Raw genomic sequence first — 17992 nt, 5'->3', positions numbered from 1 at the left:
AAAGAAAAAGGTTTGTTAACTAAAAATAGACCAAAAGATGAGAATTATTTAAAAAAAATATGTACTTTCCCTGAAATGTCCCTGCATAATTATATTTTTAAATGGGGCAAAAAATCTTTTTCACTATAGTTTTTCAATGTTATGATATGATATATAAGAAGTATCTGTTAATCATTTTAGTTTTTATTGGTAGTCATATTTTTAAAGCTATTATTCATAATTATAAAAATGAATATTCAAAATATAATGATATTTAAAATAGAAAGTATCCTGTGCCAGTATCCCAGACAAATGATTATCCAACTGATAAATTCAAGTTAAAGCCCAATGGGGATATCATTTAAACTTAATCAGGTAGCAAAAGTTAAAAGCAAACCTGTTTAAACTCAAGGCAGCAAAGCTAAAAGTTTTAAGACATTTATTAGTAAATGTTTTAATTCTGGTTACTTCACAATTTGGGTAATAAAAAGAATTTTGAAACATTCAGCATGACTACCTAGACATACCTTACATATCTGATCACCATCTTCTGGTTCTGGACTGGATGGCAGTGATAGCTGGACATCCTGCAATGAACCACTTCCATCATGCTGTCAGAAAGAACAGAGGGGAAGAATGAGATTAATACAATAACTGTACGCATGCAAGTCGACTTGAGTTCATCCCAGACCAAATGCTAGCATGACAATCAGAAAATAAGATTTTAGAAATCTCCCTTTCATCTATCCACTTATAGAAGGAATATGGAAGAGGAAAAAAGAGAGCTAAGAAAAAAATTTCTGGCAATAAATAACATACAATATGAGTGAGTGAAACAGAAAGCCAATGAAACTTTCAGAGTGGGAAAAGAAATATGAAAAACCTTCTAAAGAATTTTACCATTCTCTCACCTATAAAAAAAATGAAGTACAAGTCAATTAAGTCTGCTTTGGTTTCGCTGTGGTGTTTGAGAATAAAAAAGACAGAAACAATAATACTAAGTAATGCTGCAAAGCCTGGACACAAAACTCATTTGATTAAAAATTCCAGACACATGAGTATATATTTTGCATCTTACATTAAATCTAAGAACAGGAAAAACTAATTTATAGTGTTAGAAATCAGAAAAACAGTGGCTGACTTGGAGGGAAGTGGTTACCAATGGGAAAGGAGCACTAAGTAACCTGTCAGGATGATGGAATGTTCTATGTTTTGAATATATGGTAGTTACAAGAGTACATAATAGCAAAGTTCAAGCTGTATACTTATGGTTGGTATACATTAAGCATTTTACTGTATATATGCTATACCTCAATAAAAAACATTGAAAACATTTCACTTTTTGTCCTTGAACACAATAAAAAACTAATAGGACAACATTAAGTCCTACCCCTTGCCAAAATGGAAAAAAACAACTGAGAAATGGCAGGTTCATTTCTTAGGGTTTTCAAGACCACATGGACATGAAGAACATGTGGACAAAACCAAAGGGGGTAGGACCAAGGATGGGAAGTAAGGATGACTGGGATGGGAGGGAGTGGCGGGAGTAAAATGAAGACAACTGTACTTGAACAATAATAAAAAGTGTGGAAAAAAAGAAAAAGAAAATATTTATTGCAATTTTTAAAAATTGGTATACAGAAAGTGTTGGCCCTTTGCAAAAAGAAGGATCAGGAAAATTAGAAAGAATTGTGACATAGTATTATTTTCAAGAAAATACATTTTCTTAAATTTCTTCAAAAAATTATGTAACATTAACATGTCACTTGGTATTATTTATAACTAATTACTATAAATAATTAATCCTCTGTAAGGGCTGAAAAAATCTTATATTGAATAATCTCAGTTAGTGATTATATCTTATTGCCACTATAGAAATATACTATTCTATAATAACCAAATTGGAAAAAAATTGCAATTATGAATAGTTGGAAATAACTGGGAATAAGAATTATATTAAAAACAAAAAAGAAATGGCAGGTTCAACAATTCACAGACAACCAGAAGAAAGATGAACCAGTGAAGAATATATCAATATCTGGGTGATGATCAGGAACTGAGCTACTAACCAAACCAGTATAATGCCAGTTTGGCACCTTGTTTCTTCAGACGGTACCTAGCTGCCCTGGGAAACCCACTGAGTCAATAACCTTTAAGGAACAATACCACTTCAATCTTTCTCAGACATATTTGTCCTCAAGGAAATCTACCAGAACAAGGAAATATCTTTCATCGAAACAAAAGTGCTAAAAGACAAGGCATAGCATGTAGATAATTCTTTTCATGTATTTTATTGATTATGCTATTACACTTGTCCCCTTCCCCCCACCCTTTATTCCCCTCCATCAAGCACACTGCTTCAGACCTGCATTCCCCCCATTTAGTTCATGTCCATGGGTCATAAATATAAGTGCTTTGGCCTCTCCATTTCCTATACTATTTTTAACTTCCCCTATTTTCTATCTACCATTTATAATACTTATTCCCTGTGCCTTTTCCCCCTCCTCACCCTCCCACTCCCCCGTTCATAACCCTCCACATGATCTTCATATCTGTGATTCTGTTCCTGTTCTAGTTGTTTGCTTAGTTTGTTTTTTAAGGTTCAGTTGTTGATAGTAGTGGATGTCTTCTTATTTACTGTTTATAGTTTTTTATCTTTTTCTTAGAGAAGTCCCTTTAACATCTTATGCAATAAGGGTTTGGTGACGATGAACTCCTTGAAGTTGACCTTGTCTAGGAAGCACTTTATCTGCACTTTTAAGTGACAGCTTTACTGGATAGAGTAATCTTCGATGTAGGTCCTTGTCTTTCATGACTTAGAATACTTCTTTCCAGCCCCTTCTTTCCTGCAAGGTTTCTTTTGAGAAATCAGCTGACAGTCTGATGGAAACTCCTTTGTAGGTGACTGTCCCCTTATCTCTTGCTGTTCTAGAATTCTCTCCTTCATTTTAATCTTGGCTAATGTAATTATGATGTGCCTTGGTGTGTTCCTTCTTGGGTCCACCTTCTTTGGGACTCTCTGAGCTTCCTGGGCTTCCTGGAAGTCTATTTCCTCTGCCAGATTGGGGAAGTTCCCCATTATTTTTTCAAATAAATTTCCAATTTCTTGCTCTTCTTCTCCTTCTGGAACCCCTATAATTTGGATGTTGGAAAGTTTAAAGTTGTCCCAGAGGTTCTTAGGCATGTCCTGATATATTAAATTATTGTTTCTTCATTCTGTTCTGGCAAAATATTTATTTATTCCTTCCACTCCAAATTTTTTATTTGAGTCCCGGTTTCCTTCCCATCACTGTTGGCTCTCTGTATATTTTCTTTTATTTCATTTTTCATAACCTTCACTTTGTTCTCTGCTTTGTGACCACACACAACCAATTCTGTGAGCATCTGGATTACCAGTGTTTTGAACTGTGAATCTGACAGATTGGTTATCTCTTCATTGCTTATTTATATATTTTTTGAGCGTCGATCTGTTCTTTCATTTGGGCCATTTTTTTTTTTTTTTTGTCTCAGCGCACCTGTTATGTAGTAAGGGGTGGAGCCTTGGGTATTCTATTCTCAGGGTGGGTAATCCACATGGCTGTTTTGTGGCGCTGTATGTGGGGGAGGGGTCAGAAAGGTTACAATGCCACTTGTTCAGCTCTCTACTGGCTTTCAGTCACTCCCGCTGCTACCCACAAGTAAACTGGGCCCTTCCGGTGCTGATTCCTGGGTGGGTGATTTTGTGTATATTCTAGGACTTTGTAAGTTTCTCCAATGAACTTTCCTATGAGGTTGGGAGCTTCTCATACTGCCTCAAACCTCAGAGGTTTTTTCAGTCTGAGGTTTTGAGGCTTTATTTCCTTGCACTGGAACCCTGAGTTGTGCAGTCTGTCTCCCTCCCCATTTGTTCTTCCTGGTTTATCTGCACAGTAACATGGGACCACCTGATCTACCAGCTGCTGCCTTGCCTGCTCCATCAGCCACTGCCTCGCTGTGAGTCCTCTCCACTTGGCTGCCCACCTCTGCCCCTCCTACCAATCTGTACAAATGTTTCTTCTTTGACTCCTTCATTGTTGGATTTCTGTACAGTTTGATTTTCTGTCAGTTCTGGTTGTTTTTTATTTTTAAATTTGTTGTCCATCTTTTGGTTGTTCAAGGAGGCAAGGTATACTAACCTATGCCTTCATCTTGGCCAGAAGTCCAGCATGTAGGTAATTTTCTTCTTTATGTATTGTGCTGTATACCTACTAAATCAGAATCTCTAGGGATGGGGCCTGAGAATGTGTATACAGAAAAGTTCAACAGGCAATAATGACTGACAATGAAGAATAAGTGCTTGCCAAATTTCCAACATAGATAAATTACATTTTTATGGGTGATGTCATATCGATGTTCAGAATTTGACTTGAGAAGGGAGGCAACAACCTTAAGAATAACAAATGTTCTCAGACTACTACCTTAAAAATGTTTTTTTCTTAAAAAAAAAGATTTTATAAGACTCATGTCACTAAAAAGATCATCTCTGCTGTAAATGCTTTAAAATATAAAACCAGGAACAGGCCTACTTACAAGTATGCATTTGAGAAAAGTAGGACTTATAATTTGAATTAATTCCAAACATCAATATCTCTCTGCCTGCTGCAAAGCAGGAACCTCAAGGAATGAGTGACATACAAACAAACACCACTTTGCCTTGGACATTGGTACAGTTGTGGGAACCATGCAGCAGAACAGGAAATATAATGGCTCAGGTGGTTGGAGCATCATCTGGTACACCAAAAGGTCACAGATTCGATTCACTGTCAGGGTACACACCTAGGCTGTAGGCTGTCCACAGCCGGGGCACATAGGAAGTCAATTGATCAGTGTTTCTTTCTCTCTCTTTTCCCCTTAATCTCTCTCTGAAATCAATAAACATATCCCAGGGGAAGAATTTAAACAAAAAAATCAGCTTTCAGGGTGAAGGGACAAAAAAGGGGAACTGAGAGATACAAATGACACCAGGCAGATCAAGAAGTACCAAGGATGAAAGGATGGTACAATATTTGCAAATCAATAAACATAGTACATCACATACACAAAAGGAAAGACAAAAGTCACATGATCATATCAATGGATGCTGCAAAAGCATCTGATAAAATCCAGTACCCATTTATGAAAGAAAAACAAAAAACACTAAGCAAAGTGGAAATAGAGGGAGACTACCTCAACATAATAGAGGCCATATACAAGAAACCTACAGCGAACATCATACTCAATGAGCAAAATCTAAAAGCTTTACCACTAAGATCAAGAACAAAACAAAGATGTCCACTTTCACCACTTGTATTCAACATAGTATTGGAAGCCGTAGCCATAGCAATCAGACAAGAAAAGGAAATAAAAGGCATCCAAATTGAAAAGGAGGAAGTCACTGCTTGCAGATGAAATGATAATGTACATAGAAAACCCTATAGATTCCATAAAAAATACCTAATAAGTTAATTTAGCAAAACAGTGGGATACAAAGTCAATATTCAGAAATTGAAGGCATCTTTGTACACCAACAAAGACACATCAGAAACAGAAAACAGAAAAAAAATATCCCATTTGCTATAGCAACAAGAAAAATAAAGTTCTTCAGAATTAACCTAACCAAGGAGGAAAAGACCTGTACTGAGAAAACTACACAACAGTGAAGAAAAAAATTAAGGAAGACATAAATCAATGGAAGCATATACCGTGTTCATAGATTCGAAGAATTAACATCAGAATGTCCATACTACCCAAAGCAATTTATAGATTTGATGCAATCCCTATTAAAATACCAATGACATATTTCACAGATATAGAACATTTCAAAAATTTATATGGAAATGTAGTGGGGTACAGGCAGGGCCCCCCAAAGAGGGTTGTATAACAGGGTACAGAACTTGGGTGTCCAGGAAACATAAAAATATAGGATATCATCACCCCCACAAGTCTCAACTGGGGGACATGACACATGAAGTAAGGTCATTGAGAGTTATTCTTCATATCAACAGTTGGCCAGCTTCATACCTGATATGCAAAATGGTTATTTACATATCTACAACAGGAAGCTAACTCCATGGATATGTTAAGTAGCTTTGGCCATGCTTTGAGCCAGAAAAATGGGCATGACTTTAATTCATGATGTAACTGGGAGTCAGCTTCCCTTTATAACACTTGTGTGAAAGCCTGGGGATGGTTCACTTCATACCATGGAACCACGCCTGCCCAGAATTACTATGGCAGCCCAGAAAGGCTGGAAAAATACAGGGGTGCTGGCAGGTGTAGCCAATTGTGTCAGAAATGGGGCTGCTGAAGAAGACTTATTCTGGGATTTAAATCCCAGGCACAGCATCCCTGTGGGGGCTAACTATGTGATTTTCGGGCTCCTGTTAACATGGTATAGGGAGCAGGAGAGCAAGATATAGCAGCCATCCAGAGAGTTCTCTTAGCAGCTCGGAAGAACGCAGGAGAGACCATGCAGGACTAGGGATAGATAGTGCAGGACCCTAGTCCCTAGTCTCTTGATGGAGACTGTGCAAGACACCTTGCAGGGAAGCAAATGGGTGAAAAGACTTACTGATGGGCCATGAGAAGGTACCTCATGGGTTTGGATTAAGAACTAGAGATCACAGTGACACAGCTCATGGTGCTGGGAATGACAGGAGGCTTGCCAGCAGAGCACAAATTACTAGGAAGAACTGGGAGCTAGTCGAGCCACAGACTTCTATTTTTTTTCCGAGATACAGTACCCTGACTGGCCTGCCAGGGCAAAGGTGGTAAGGAAGAACTGTGTGTGGAGGTGTTCTAAGGGACTTTGGAATTTTAATGAAGATATGAAGGCATTACTCTAATTCTTTATAATATTAATATAATATTCTTTTGAATAAATAGTTCCTTTCCTTTTCACCAATCTCTGGCATTGAGAGCAATAATTCCATTTTCCTGGTGGTGGGCAAAAAATCCACAGTGACAGAGGGTCCCTATAACCTCCAGGTCCATTATATAACAAAACAATAAATGATCCCAAAAAGCTGCAGCAATTGAGAAAAAAGAACAAAGTAGGAGGGTTCACAATACCTGGGAACTATACAAACTATAGAACTATTATACAAACTATTATACAAACTATATTATAAGGCCACAATAACCAAAACAGTCCGGTACTGGCATGAGATCAGACACATAGACCAATGGTACAGAATAGAGAGCCCAGAAATACACCCAAGTCTCTATGGTCAATTAATATTCAACAAAGAGTGCAGAAACATAAAATGGGTAAAAATAGCTTCTTCAACAAATAGTATTGAGAGATCTGGTGGAAATGCAGACTGGTGTAGCCACTGTGGAAATCAGTATGGAATTTCCTCAGAAAACTAAAAGTGGAACTGCCTTTTGACCCAGCAATTCCACTACTGGGATTATACCCTAAGAGCCCTGAAACATCAATCCAAAAGAACCTTTCCCCCTAATGTTCATAGCAGCACAATTTACAATAGCAAAGTGCTGGAAGCAACCTAGGTGCCCATCAGTAAATGAGTGGATCAAAAAACTACGGTACATTTACATGATGGAATACTATGCAACAGAAAGAAAGAAGGAGCTCCTACCATTCTCAACTGCATAGATGGATTTAGAAAACATTATGCTAAGTGAAATAAGTTAGGTGGTGAAAGACAAATACCATATGATCTCACCTATAATTGGAACCTAATCAACAAAACAAATAAGCAAGCAAAATATAACCAGAGGCACTGAAATAAAGAACAAACTGACACCAACCAGAAGGGAGAGGGGAGAAGAACAATGGAAGAAAATAGAGGAAGGGTCATCAAGAACATGTATAAAGGACACATGGACAAAGCCAAACAGGGGTGAGATCAAGAGTGGTAGGTGGAGTGCGAGCAAAAATGTAGAAAACTGTACTTCAACAACAACTTTGTTATTAAATGGAGACAACTGTACTTCTTTTTTTAAAAAAAGAAGGAAAAGCAGAACTCATGTTAAGACCACAATCCAAAAGTAGCTAATTGGAATTTGTAGCCTCAAGTCAGTATGTTTACCTGCTTATCGACAACAACAACAAAATCAGTATTTTCCATAGCATTTAAACAAAACCCAAAATTACTAACATACAAACATGCAAAATAATTTGAAAAAAGATTTTAATAGGGCTTATAAAAATTCTCCAGGACCTGGCTGGGGTAGCTCAGTGGACTGATCACGGGCCTGTGAATCAAAGGATAGCAGTTCGATTCCCAGTTAGGGCACATGCCTGGGTTGCAGGCCAGTTCCCAGCAGGGGACACATGTGAGGCAACCACACATTGATATTTCTCTCCCTTTCTCCTTCCCTTCCCCTCTAAAGATAAATAAACAAAAATTTTTTAAAAATTCTCCAAAAGTAAGGGCAAATTCTTTAAGGGAATGAGAAGAAAAAGTCTCAGCAAAGAAATAACACATAAAGAGAAAACAAATTGAAATTTTAGAACTGGTAAGATTTCATACCCAAATTTAAAATACACTAGATGGACTAAATACCAGCATTTGAGATGACAGAGTGAATGTGAAGGTAGATCCACAAATCATCCAATCTGAACAATGAAGAGAAAGAAAGGTTAGCAAAAAACAACAACAACAAAACCTATAAACAAATCCCCCCAAAACAGCTTGCTAAGAAAAACATAATCCGGACTTCCACCAAAATGGAGGCGTAGGTGGAAGCACTGTGCCTTCTTGTACAACCAAGTTTAAAAACAACAATTTTAGCAACAAAAACACAGCCAAACCACAGAAAACTGAACTACACAGAAGTCTGACAACAACGAACCCTTCAGCCAAACTGGTAAGAGGGGCAGAGCCAGCAGCAGAGTGGGGTTGGGCAGGAAAGATCCACTGGACCCACCCGGGCGCACGACCCAGGTGTACCAGAAGCCATGGGCGGATCCCAGGTGTGGAGAAGCAGGCAGATCCACTGAGGGCTGATCGCAGTCACACATTCACGCGCAGATGAACTGGTGAAGGAGTGAGCAGTGAGATGGACTGCACAGGCCCCAGCAGCGGGAAGCGGCAGAGGGAACCGGCAGTGTCCCTCTCTGACCCCACCCCCAAATACAGCTTCACAAACCAGCGACCTGGGTGGCCCCGCCCTGGTGAACAACTAAGGCGCCTCTCCTCGTAGGTAACAGGCACAAACAGATCAAAACATGGCTCAAGAACAACTCAGAGCCCAAGAGCTGATAAATCTAAGCGATGAAGAAATAGCCAAACTTTCAGATGCACAGTTCAAAACACTGGTGATCAGGATGCTCACAGAACTGGTTGATTTTAGTCACAAATTAGAGGAACATATGAAGGCTAAACTAATTGAAATGAAGGGAAATGTACAGGAAACCAATAGTAATGGAAAGGAAACTGGGGCTCAAATCAAGGGAGCAGACCAGAAGGAAGGAAAAAATGACCAAACAGGAAAATATGAAGAAACAAGAATTCAAAAAAAATGAGAGGCTTAGGAACCTCCAGGACATCTTTAAACTCTCCAACATCCGAATTATAGGAGTACCAGAAGGGGAAGAGAAACAGTCAGGAGTGGAAAACTTATTTGAACAAATAATAAAAGAGAACTTCCCCAATCTGGCAAAGGAAATAGACTTCCAGGAAATCCAGGAAGCTCAGAGAGTCCCAAAGAAGGTGGACCCAAGGAGGAACACATCAAGGCACATCATAATTATATTACCCAAGATTAAAATGAAGGAGAGAATTCTAGAAGCAGCAAGAGATAAGGGGACAGTCACCTACAAAGGACTGCCCATCAGACTGTCAGCGGATTTCTCAAAAGAGACCTTATAGGCAAGAAGGGGCTGGAAAGAAATATTCCAAGTCATGAAATCCAAAGACCTATATCCAAGATTGCTCTATCCAGCAAAGCTTTCATTTAGAATGGAAGGGCAGATAAAGTGCTTCTCAGATAAGATCAAATTCAAGGAGTTCAGCATCATCAAGCCCTTATTATATGAAATGTTAAAGGGACTTACCTAAGAAAAAGAAGATAAAAAAGATGAACAGTGAAAGGACAGCAAACTCACAGTTATTAACAACCACACCTAAAACAAAAGCAAATTAAGAGAACAGCTAGATCTGGAATGAACTATAGAAATGAAGATCACATGGAGGGTTAGCAACAGGGGAGTGGGAGAAGGAGAAGGGGGGAGAAGGTACAGAAAATAAGTAGCCTAGACAGTAGACAGAAAATAGATGGGGGGGGGTAAGAATAGTAGGGGTAATACAGAATCTAAAGACCTTGACACATGTGTTCATGAACTAAAGGGGGGAATGGTGGGGGAGGGGTGTGCAGGGTGGAGGGGAATGAAGGGGGGAATAGAACAAATGTAATGGCATAATCAATATAATAAAAAATATATTAAAAAAAAAAACTGAAGGCCAGATATTTCCCTGGAAAATTCTTCAAAATTTAAAGGAATAATATCAATTCTACTCAATCTTAGGGTAAATAAATTAAATTATTAAATTATAAAATTACTCAAATCAATGAATGAATCCAGCATTTCCCTCAGTATAACAAGACTATAGATCAATCTCTCTCATGAACAAGACAGAAAAATCATCAACAAAATATCTGTGAACCAAATTCGACAATATATATAAAAAAAAGGGGCCCTGGCTGGTGTAGCTCAGTGGATTGAGTGTGGGCCTGTGAACCAAAAGATCGAGGTTTGATTCCCAGTCAGGCTACATGCCTAAGTTGTAGGCCAGTTCCCAGCAGGGGACCCATGAGAGGCAACCATACATTGATATTTCTTTCCCTCTCTCCTTCCCTTCTCCTCTAAAGAGAAATAAATAAAATCTTTAAAAAAATTTTTTTTAAAAAGGAAAAAACATAAACAGTTGATGCTGGAAATGCAAAGTTGGTTGAATAGTCAACAAATAATGTGATAAAAATTCAACAGAAAAGTAGGAATAGAAGGGAATCTGTTCAACCTGATGAATCCTTCTAAAATACCCTACAATTAACATATTTAACAGTAAAAGATAAGGTTTTACCCCTAAAACCAGGAACAAGACAATCCTATTCACTGTTGTACTATATTTTCTAACTGCAATAAAGCAAGAAAATAGAAAAATGATGAACAAGGAAGGAAGAAATAAAACTATCTTAGTCAGACATTTTAATTTTTGTTGTAAAAAATCCTAAGTATCTACATTAATATTATTAGAATTAATATATAATTAGCAAAGTACCAGGATATAAGGTGAATATACAAAAATCTACTATTTATATGGCAAAGTACAACTGAAAATTGAAATTAAAGACTGCAATAAACTTAAATCCACAAAACTATAAGCAAAAAGAAAAAAAAGAAAAATCAAAATCTAAAATTAGAAAACTATATATTTAGCTACAAATCTAACACAATACAAGGTCTGTCTAGAAAAAGTGTAACTATCATTAACATAACAAGAATGGTTTGTGCGACATACATGTAACCTTACATCCAAGGAGAGTGGCCTGGATGCTCATGTGTGAACACTGACAACTTCCTTGTACTAGTCAGTGGGGGCAGAAGACACCATTGAGTGAGCATGCGTACTGTGTGGCTGTTGCATGCATAATGACTGAGGGAGTAGAGCAATGAATCTGTATCAAATCTTGTGTTAAGCTTAAACATTCCTTCACAAATAGTATTCAGATGATTCAGAAGGCCATGGGTATGGACAATAGGTGACTGGCAGTTTCATCACACCCCCCTTGCCCCCTCATGCATCACAACTTGTGTAGGGTCTTTGCAGATATAATCAACTTGAGGTCATCCAACGTGACTGGACTCCTTATAAGAGAGAATTTTGGACACAGACACACAAGTCATACAAAGATCATATGAAGATGGAGGCAGAGATTGGAGTAATACATCCACTACGGGCCAAGCAATGCCCAGGACTGCCAGCAACCACCACTAGAAGTTAGAGAGGTAAGGAAGATTCCTTTCCTTGAGACTTCAGAGAGTGCATGGCCCTAATAACACTTTAATTTCATATTTCTAGCCTCCAGAACCATGAAAGAATAATTTTGTTAGATGTCACCCAGCTTGTGATACCCTGTTATGGAAGCCCTAGAAAACTAATATGAGAACACTAAAAAATAATTAAAGCAAACAAAAAGAAAAATTCCAGATAAATCTCAATGAGAAAAATAAAACTGGTATAACATTATTATAACAAGATAAGGCAGAATTAAATAATTAAGGATAAACAAAGACTTTAGTGATCAGAAGACAATCTACCAAGATGTACCAATCATAAGAATTTATGTAATTTATACATAATTGTACACAGTAAATGTACAAATTTACTGTAATATATACAATAGTTACCCTATATAAGCCGGAAATATGTTCTAAGACCCCCAGGAATACCTGAAACCACAAATAGCAATGAAACCTATATGCAGGGGCAGGTAAAGCAGGTTAGTAATAATAGTAATAATAAATACACGGATAAATAAATAAATAATAATAATATAAGAATAAAGTCTATGTTTCAAGTACCCATAATGTAAGCTGACTTTTGCCTACCCCAGACACTATTCTTTCCTAAACACAGCTATCTATGATAAAGTTTAATTTATAAATTATGCACAGTAAGAGCTTAGTAACTAATAATAAAGAATGACAAAAATAATTATAATATATTGTAATAAAATTATGTGAATGCAGTTTCTTTCTCTTGACATATCTGGAATTTTCCATTTAATATTTTTTGGACAACAATTGACCACAGGTAACAAACTGAGGAAAGTGAAACCATAGATCAAGGGGTACTACTGTTCTAATAGCCTGAAGACACTAAAACAAAATCCACAGCATTAAAGAGAAATTTTTAAAAATCCATAATTATAGCAGGAAGTGAACTGTTCTATGAAACTCGAAGATCAAAGACAAAAATTGAGTAAAAATAAGTAAAATATATACAACACAATTTAAAAGCTTAATATAACAGACATACTGCTAATGGATATATAGCAATACATATTTTATTGAAACGAACACAGAACAGTCACAAAAACTGACCATGCTCTGAGCCAGAAGAGGTTATCCAGCCAGCTGCCTACTTTAATTACAGTCCATGAACTAAGAATAGTTTTAATATTTTCAATGATTGCCTTTTTAATGATTTTATAAATATCTAGCCCTGGCTGGTGTAGCTCAGTGGATTGAGTGCAAAGGATCAAGGTTCGATTCCCAGTCAGGGCCACATGCCTAGGCTAAAGGCCAGTTCCCAGCAGGGGACACACGAGAGGCAACCACACATTGATATTTCTCTCCTTCTCTCCTTCCCTTCCCCTCTCTCTGAAAATAAATAAATAAAATATATATATTTTAAAATATCTACATAAAACCTCAATTTTGCCTCTTCCTTGAAAAAGCAAAAATATTTATTCTGTGGTCCTCTAAGAAACTGTTTTTGTTGTTATTTTTCCTTTTCTCTGCTTTAGAAGACAAAGAAAATATCAATATATTGCAAAGAATTTATATCATATAGACATTATTCTTTATTATTAATGTACTAAGGTTAGGAATCAATTAAAATTGAAAGCCCCATACACCAAACCAATATTTCTGAAAACAGAACAATAATATTCTAAATAAATGTATAATATAGCCAAAGACAATTAGAAGTTATTAAAGTTTAAGTTATTGATGTACCTAAAAAAATCCATCTACTTTTTTTAACAGTCTAGCAGTCTAGACCTAGGAGATTGAATAGGAAAAAAGCTATTATTTCCATCAGAGTGCAAGAATTTAAAGATTATGAATATACTTTGTAACTGAATCAATAACACCATCTCCTCTTCATATAACCTTGACACTAACCAATGGTAGTATTCTCTATTAAACCTTAACTAAGGTGAAAAGTGTCCAAGCCAAAATTAGAAAACAGTTTGAGAAAAGCTTCTTAAAGCATTACAGGAGAAAAAAACCTTAAAATGAAGAGAAAACCTTTTTTAAAAAAGTCTGAACAACAATCATGTATGCAATATTCATGCTTCACTTTACACATTCTTAAAGGCTAACATTTATTGACCTGATAGACATTGTTTGTTCTAAAAATTTTGCATGAACTTAATTTTGTGCAGCGCTGCACAAAATATGAGCTATTAATAATGTCTGATTGTCCAAGTATTCTGGGTATTACTGAGTGAAGTGCCTCAGCAGTTTCTGTTAGTTCTAGTTAGGATTTTTGAACTCTGAATGCAGTTAACCTTAAATTAATTAACTCTTCTGTCATAGCATTTTATCTAAGATTCAAAGACATAGATAAGCCTTCCTTTACTCTTAAGAACATTAGGGGACTACTGTCAGCAAACCATCTTCCACTTTTTTGACACAGCACATAAGTAAACTTTTGTTCTAATAATGTAACTCTTCTATACATATTAACTTGCTGGAAAACCCTGTAACGAACTGTACCTTACCCGCGTAATTCTTCCAGGAATTTGTAAAAACTGGGATTTTCCTATGAGTTTCAGAGCAACTGCAATGGACATGGATATTAGAAATGACAAACAAACCAAAAAACAAAAATTGGCAGTGTTGACCAACCTCTGCTGACAAGCATCATCAGTGATGTCAACAAAGCTCCCTTGTGTTTCAGGAGAATGTGGCATGGTATAAAACACACTCACAAGAAGCATTTTAGAAAAGGGATCAGAGGAAGAGAAGAGATTGATTTTTTCATTTTCTTTTCAAAGTCACTTTTTTAAAAAACAAAGGTACAATGGATGAAAAATAGTATATTACACAGACTCTAGAACATTCGCTGAGAATTTTTAAGTAATATTGTAAAATTCACCTATGAGATTTAAGACCTAATGATTCAAATGATTCAAAACTATTGTGTAGTTTTTTGGCAGGTCACATTTGAGAGGCCTTAAGAAATTCAGACTCGCAAAGCCTGATTTTAACTGAGTACTTCAGAGATGAGGTGATCCTAACAGATGTTTGGGATGAAGACATTTTTTAAAACTGAAAAATCTAGCACATGTTTAAATTGACTGGAGTGTTGATATATATGCATAAATGTATAATTCAGGGTCTGGCATAAATAACACCACTTTCTTATTGTAAACTCATTACAAAATCATAAGCATGTAATTCTGTAACATAACAATATCACACTCAAGTGTACCATATGACATTTTAGGTGAAATGTTCAAATTAAAACTATAATTATTGCACCCATATTATTACCCTACCAACCAAACTCAAGCAGGCATTAATTCAACTAGAAGTAATATTATTTACAAATTTTGTTTGTAAAAAATAAATGTATTTGTACATATCTGAATCAGGATATCCTTTCTATCAGTTTCTTTTCACACTTATAAATAATTAGTTATAAATTCATTCTAATTTAGTAAAATTTCCACATATAATAAAAGTATTCAACTTCTCCAATATCTAAATTTACCATACTATAAAACAGGAAACTAAATAATTGCCTCTAGGCTAGGAAGTTCTCAACGTTTACTTTAAAATCCTTTTGTGTCCAATTGTTTTTTAGTAGATACTTAAGCACATACTTGTGGGTTTTCTATTCTCTTCTACACCTTTGTATTTCTACTTGTGTCAACATTATCCTTGGCTCTAAAGACTTCCCTTTTCTTTTTATTAATGTATACAAACTTTAGTTTTTGGTGTTAATAATTTTGGAGTAATACTGAGGAATCCTAATAATAAAGCTGTTGTAATTTCAGCTAAAATTTTATTACATCTAGAAATAGTACTGGGGAGAACTATAGGTTCCAATCATACACTCAGATGATTATCTTATCTTTGCCCTTTTTTTAAAAAATTTTTATTTATTTATTTATTTATCTTTAGAGGGGAAGGGAAGGAGAGAGGGAGAGAAACATCAATGTATGGTTGCCTTTCATGCGTCCCCTGCTGGGAAGTGGCCTGCAGGGAACCAGCCTGCAACCCAGGCATGTGCCCTGACTGGGAATCGAACCGCGATTGTCTGGTTCGCAGGCCCGCGCTCAATCCACTGAGCTACACCAGCCAGGATTATCTTTGCCCTTTATAACACATCATTCTTATAATTATTTAATACTTTAGTATCCTCTTAGACTATAAGGTAGCTCTCATGGTTATTACACTGTCCATGGATGAAGTAAATTTTTATAATATTTAGCATTCCTTCAGAACATTTTTTAAAAAACACTTATACAAAGTTTTGCAGGTTTCTTTATAAAACATTACAAACATATCTTGTCAGATTTATCAATGATTTAATATTTTATTGATGCAGTGATTACTTAATTATTTCTAACTTAAATCTATGATTTCTTATCCTTGGAGTCCTGAGTCTAGTACTGTTTATCTACTAGAATAAGTTTGGTTTGGGGGAGGCTATGACCCACAATAAGAACGATATTTTATATCACAACTGAGCACACACACATATATACATATCTACATATACATAAATATGTGTTCTTATGTGTACTTATATATAAAGATGGATGATGGACAAGTATAGATGTCATACTAAAAACACGTTTCACAGAACAGTATATGCCTTTATTACATGGGATGCCTCCTGATAGTTTCCATACTATTCTACTTTACTAGGAAAAAAATTATAGGAATAATAGACAAAACTTATTTCAAAATGCACTTATCAGTTATAATGTATAATTTTAAGAACGTATCAGGTACAGTAATTAGTTTTCCTTTTTTTAAAAAATTTTGTTCAAGTACAGTTGTCTGCATTTTCCCCTCACCACTATCCCCCTCCATCATCCCCACCTCCCTCCCCTGATCCTGCCCCATTAGTTTTGTCCATGTGTCCTTTATAGTTGTTCCTGACAACCCTTCCTCCCTTCCCCCTCATTGTCTCCTCCTCACCTACCCTGTGATTACTGTCAGATTTTTCTTAATTTCAGTGTTTCTGGTTGTATTTTACTGGCTTATTTCTTTTGTTGATTAGGTTCCAATTATAAATGAGATCATATGGTTTTTGTCTTTCATTGCCTAGATTATTTCACTCAGCATAATGCTCTCCAGTTCCATCCATGCTGTCACAAAGGGTAGGCTCTTTCTTTCTGCTGCATGGAATTCTATTGTGTAAATGTACCACAGTTTTCTGATCCACTCATTTACTGGTGGGCACCTTAGGTTGCTTCCAGCACTTGGCTATTGTAAATTATGCTGCTATGAATATTGGAGTGCACAGGTTCTTATGGACTGGTGTTTCAGAATTCTTAGAGTATAACACCAGCAGTGGAATTGCCAGGTCAAAAGGCAGTTCCACTTTTAGTTTTCTGAGAAAATTCCATACTCTTTTCCACAGTGGCTGTACCAGTCTGCTTCCCACCAACAGTGCACTAGGGATCCCTTTTCTACACGACCTCACCACTTGTTTGTTGATTTGGTTATGATGGCCATTCTGACTGGTGTAAAGTGGTATCTCATTGTGGTTTTAATTTGCATCTCTCTAATACCTATGGATACTGAGCATCTTTTTATGTGTCTCTGGGCCCTCTGTATGTCCTCCTTGGAGAAATGTCTGTTCAGGTCTTTGCCCATTTTTTTAATTGGGTTTTTTGTCTTCCTGGAGTGGACTCATATGAGTTCTTCATATAAGATCAAACCCTTGTTTGAGGTATCATTGACAAATATGTTTTCCCATACAGTTGGTTTCTCTTTTTATTTTAATACTATTTTCTTTAGCCATGCAGAAGCTTTTTATTTTGATGAGATCCCATTTGTTTTTTCTTTCCTTTATGTCCCTTGCTCTAGCGGTCATATCGGTAAAAATGTTGCTGTGTGAAATATCTGAGATTTTCCTGCCAATGTCTCCTCTAGGACTTTTAGGGTGTCACTGCTTCTATTTAAGTCTTTTATCCACCTTGAATTTATTTTTGTGTATGGTGTAAGTTGGCACTCAAGTTTCATATTTTTGCATGTAGCTGTCCAGTTCTCCCAACACCATTTGTTGGAGAGGCT

At 36.4% G+C, this 17992-nt stretch overlaps 1 protein-coding gene across 5 annotated transcripts in view; it reads right to left on the bottom strand.

The window, feature by feature from the left end:
* The window catches only part of CCSER2 (coiled-coil serine rich protein 2), a 201959-nt gene that overhangs the window by 53791 nt on the left and 130176 nt on the right, over positions 1 to 17992 (bottom strand). For all 5 annotated transcript variants that reach the window (XM_053663911.1, XM_053663912.1, XM_053663913.1 and 2 more), the window contains one exon: positions 507 to 590. In XM_053663911.1, coding sequence (XP_053519886.1) covers positions 507 to 590 — 84 coding nt within the window. The remainder of the gene's footprint in view (positions 1 to 506; positions 591 to 17992) is intronic.

Source organism: Artibeus jamaicensis, unplaced genomic scaffold, assembly GCF_021234435.1.
Source record: "Artibeus jamaicensis isolate MK-2021 breed Jamaican fruit bat unplaced genomic scaffold, CSHL_Jam_final contig_332, whole genome shotgun sequence".
NCBI lineage: Eukaryota > Metazoa > Chordata > Mammalia > Chiroptera > Phyllostomidae > Artibeus > Artibeus jamaicensis.
The sequence above is the reverse complement of the archived record's forward strand: the minus strand, read 5'-3'. Positions and strand labels throughout refer to the sequence as shown.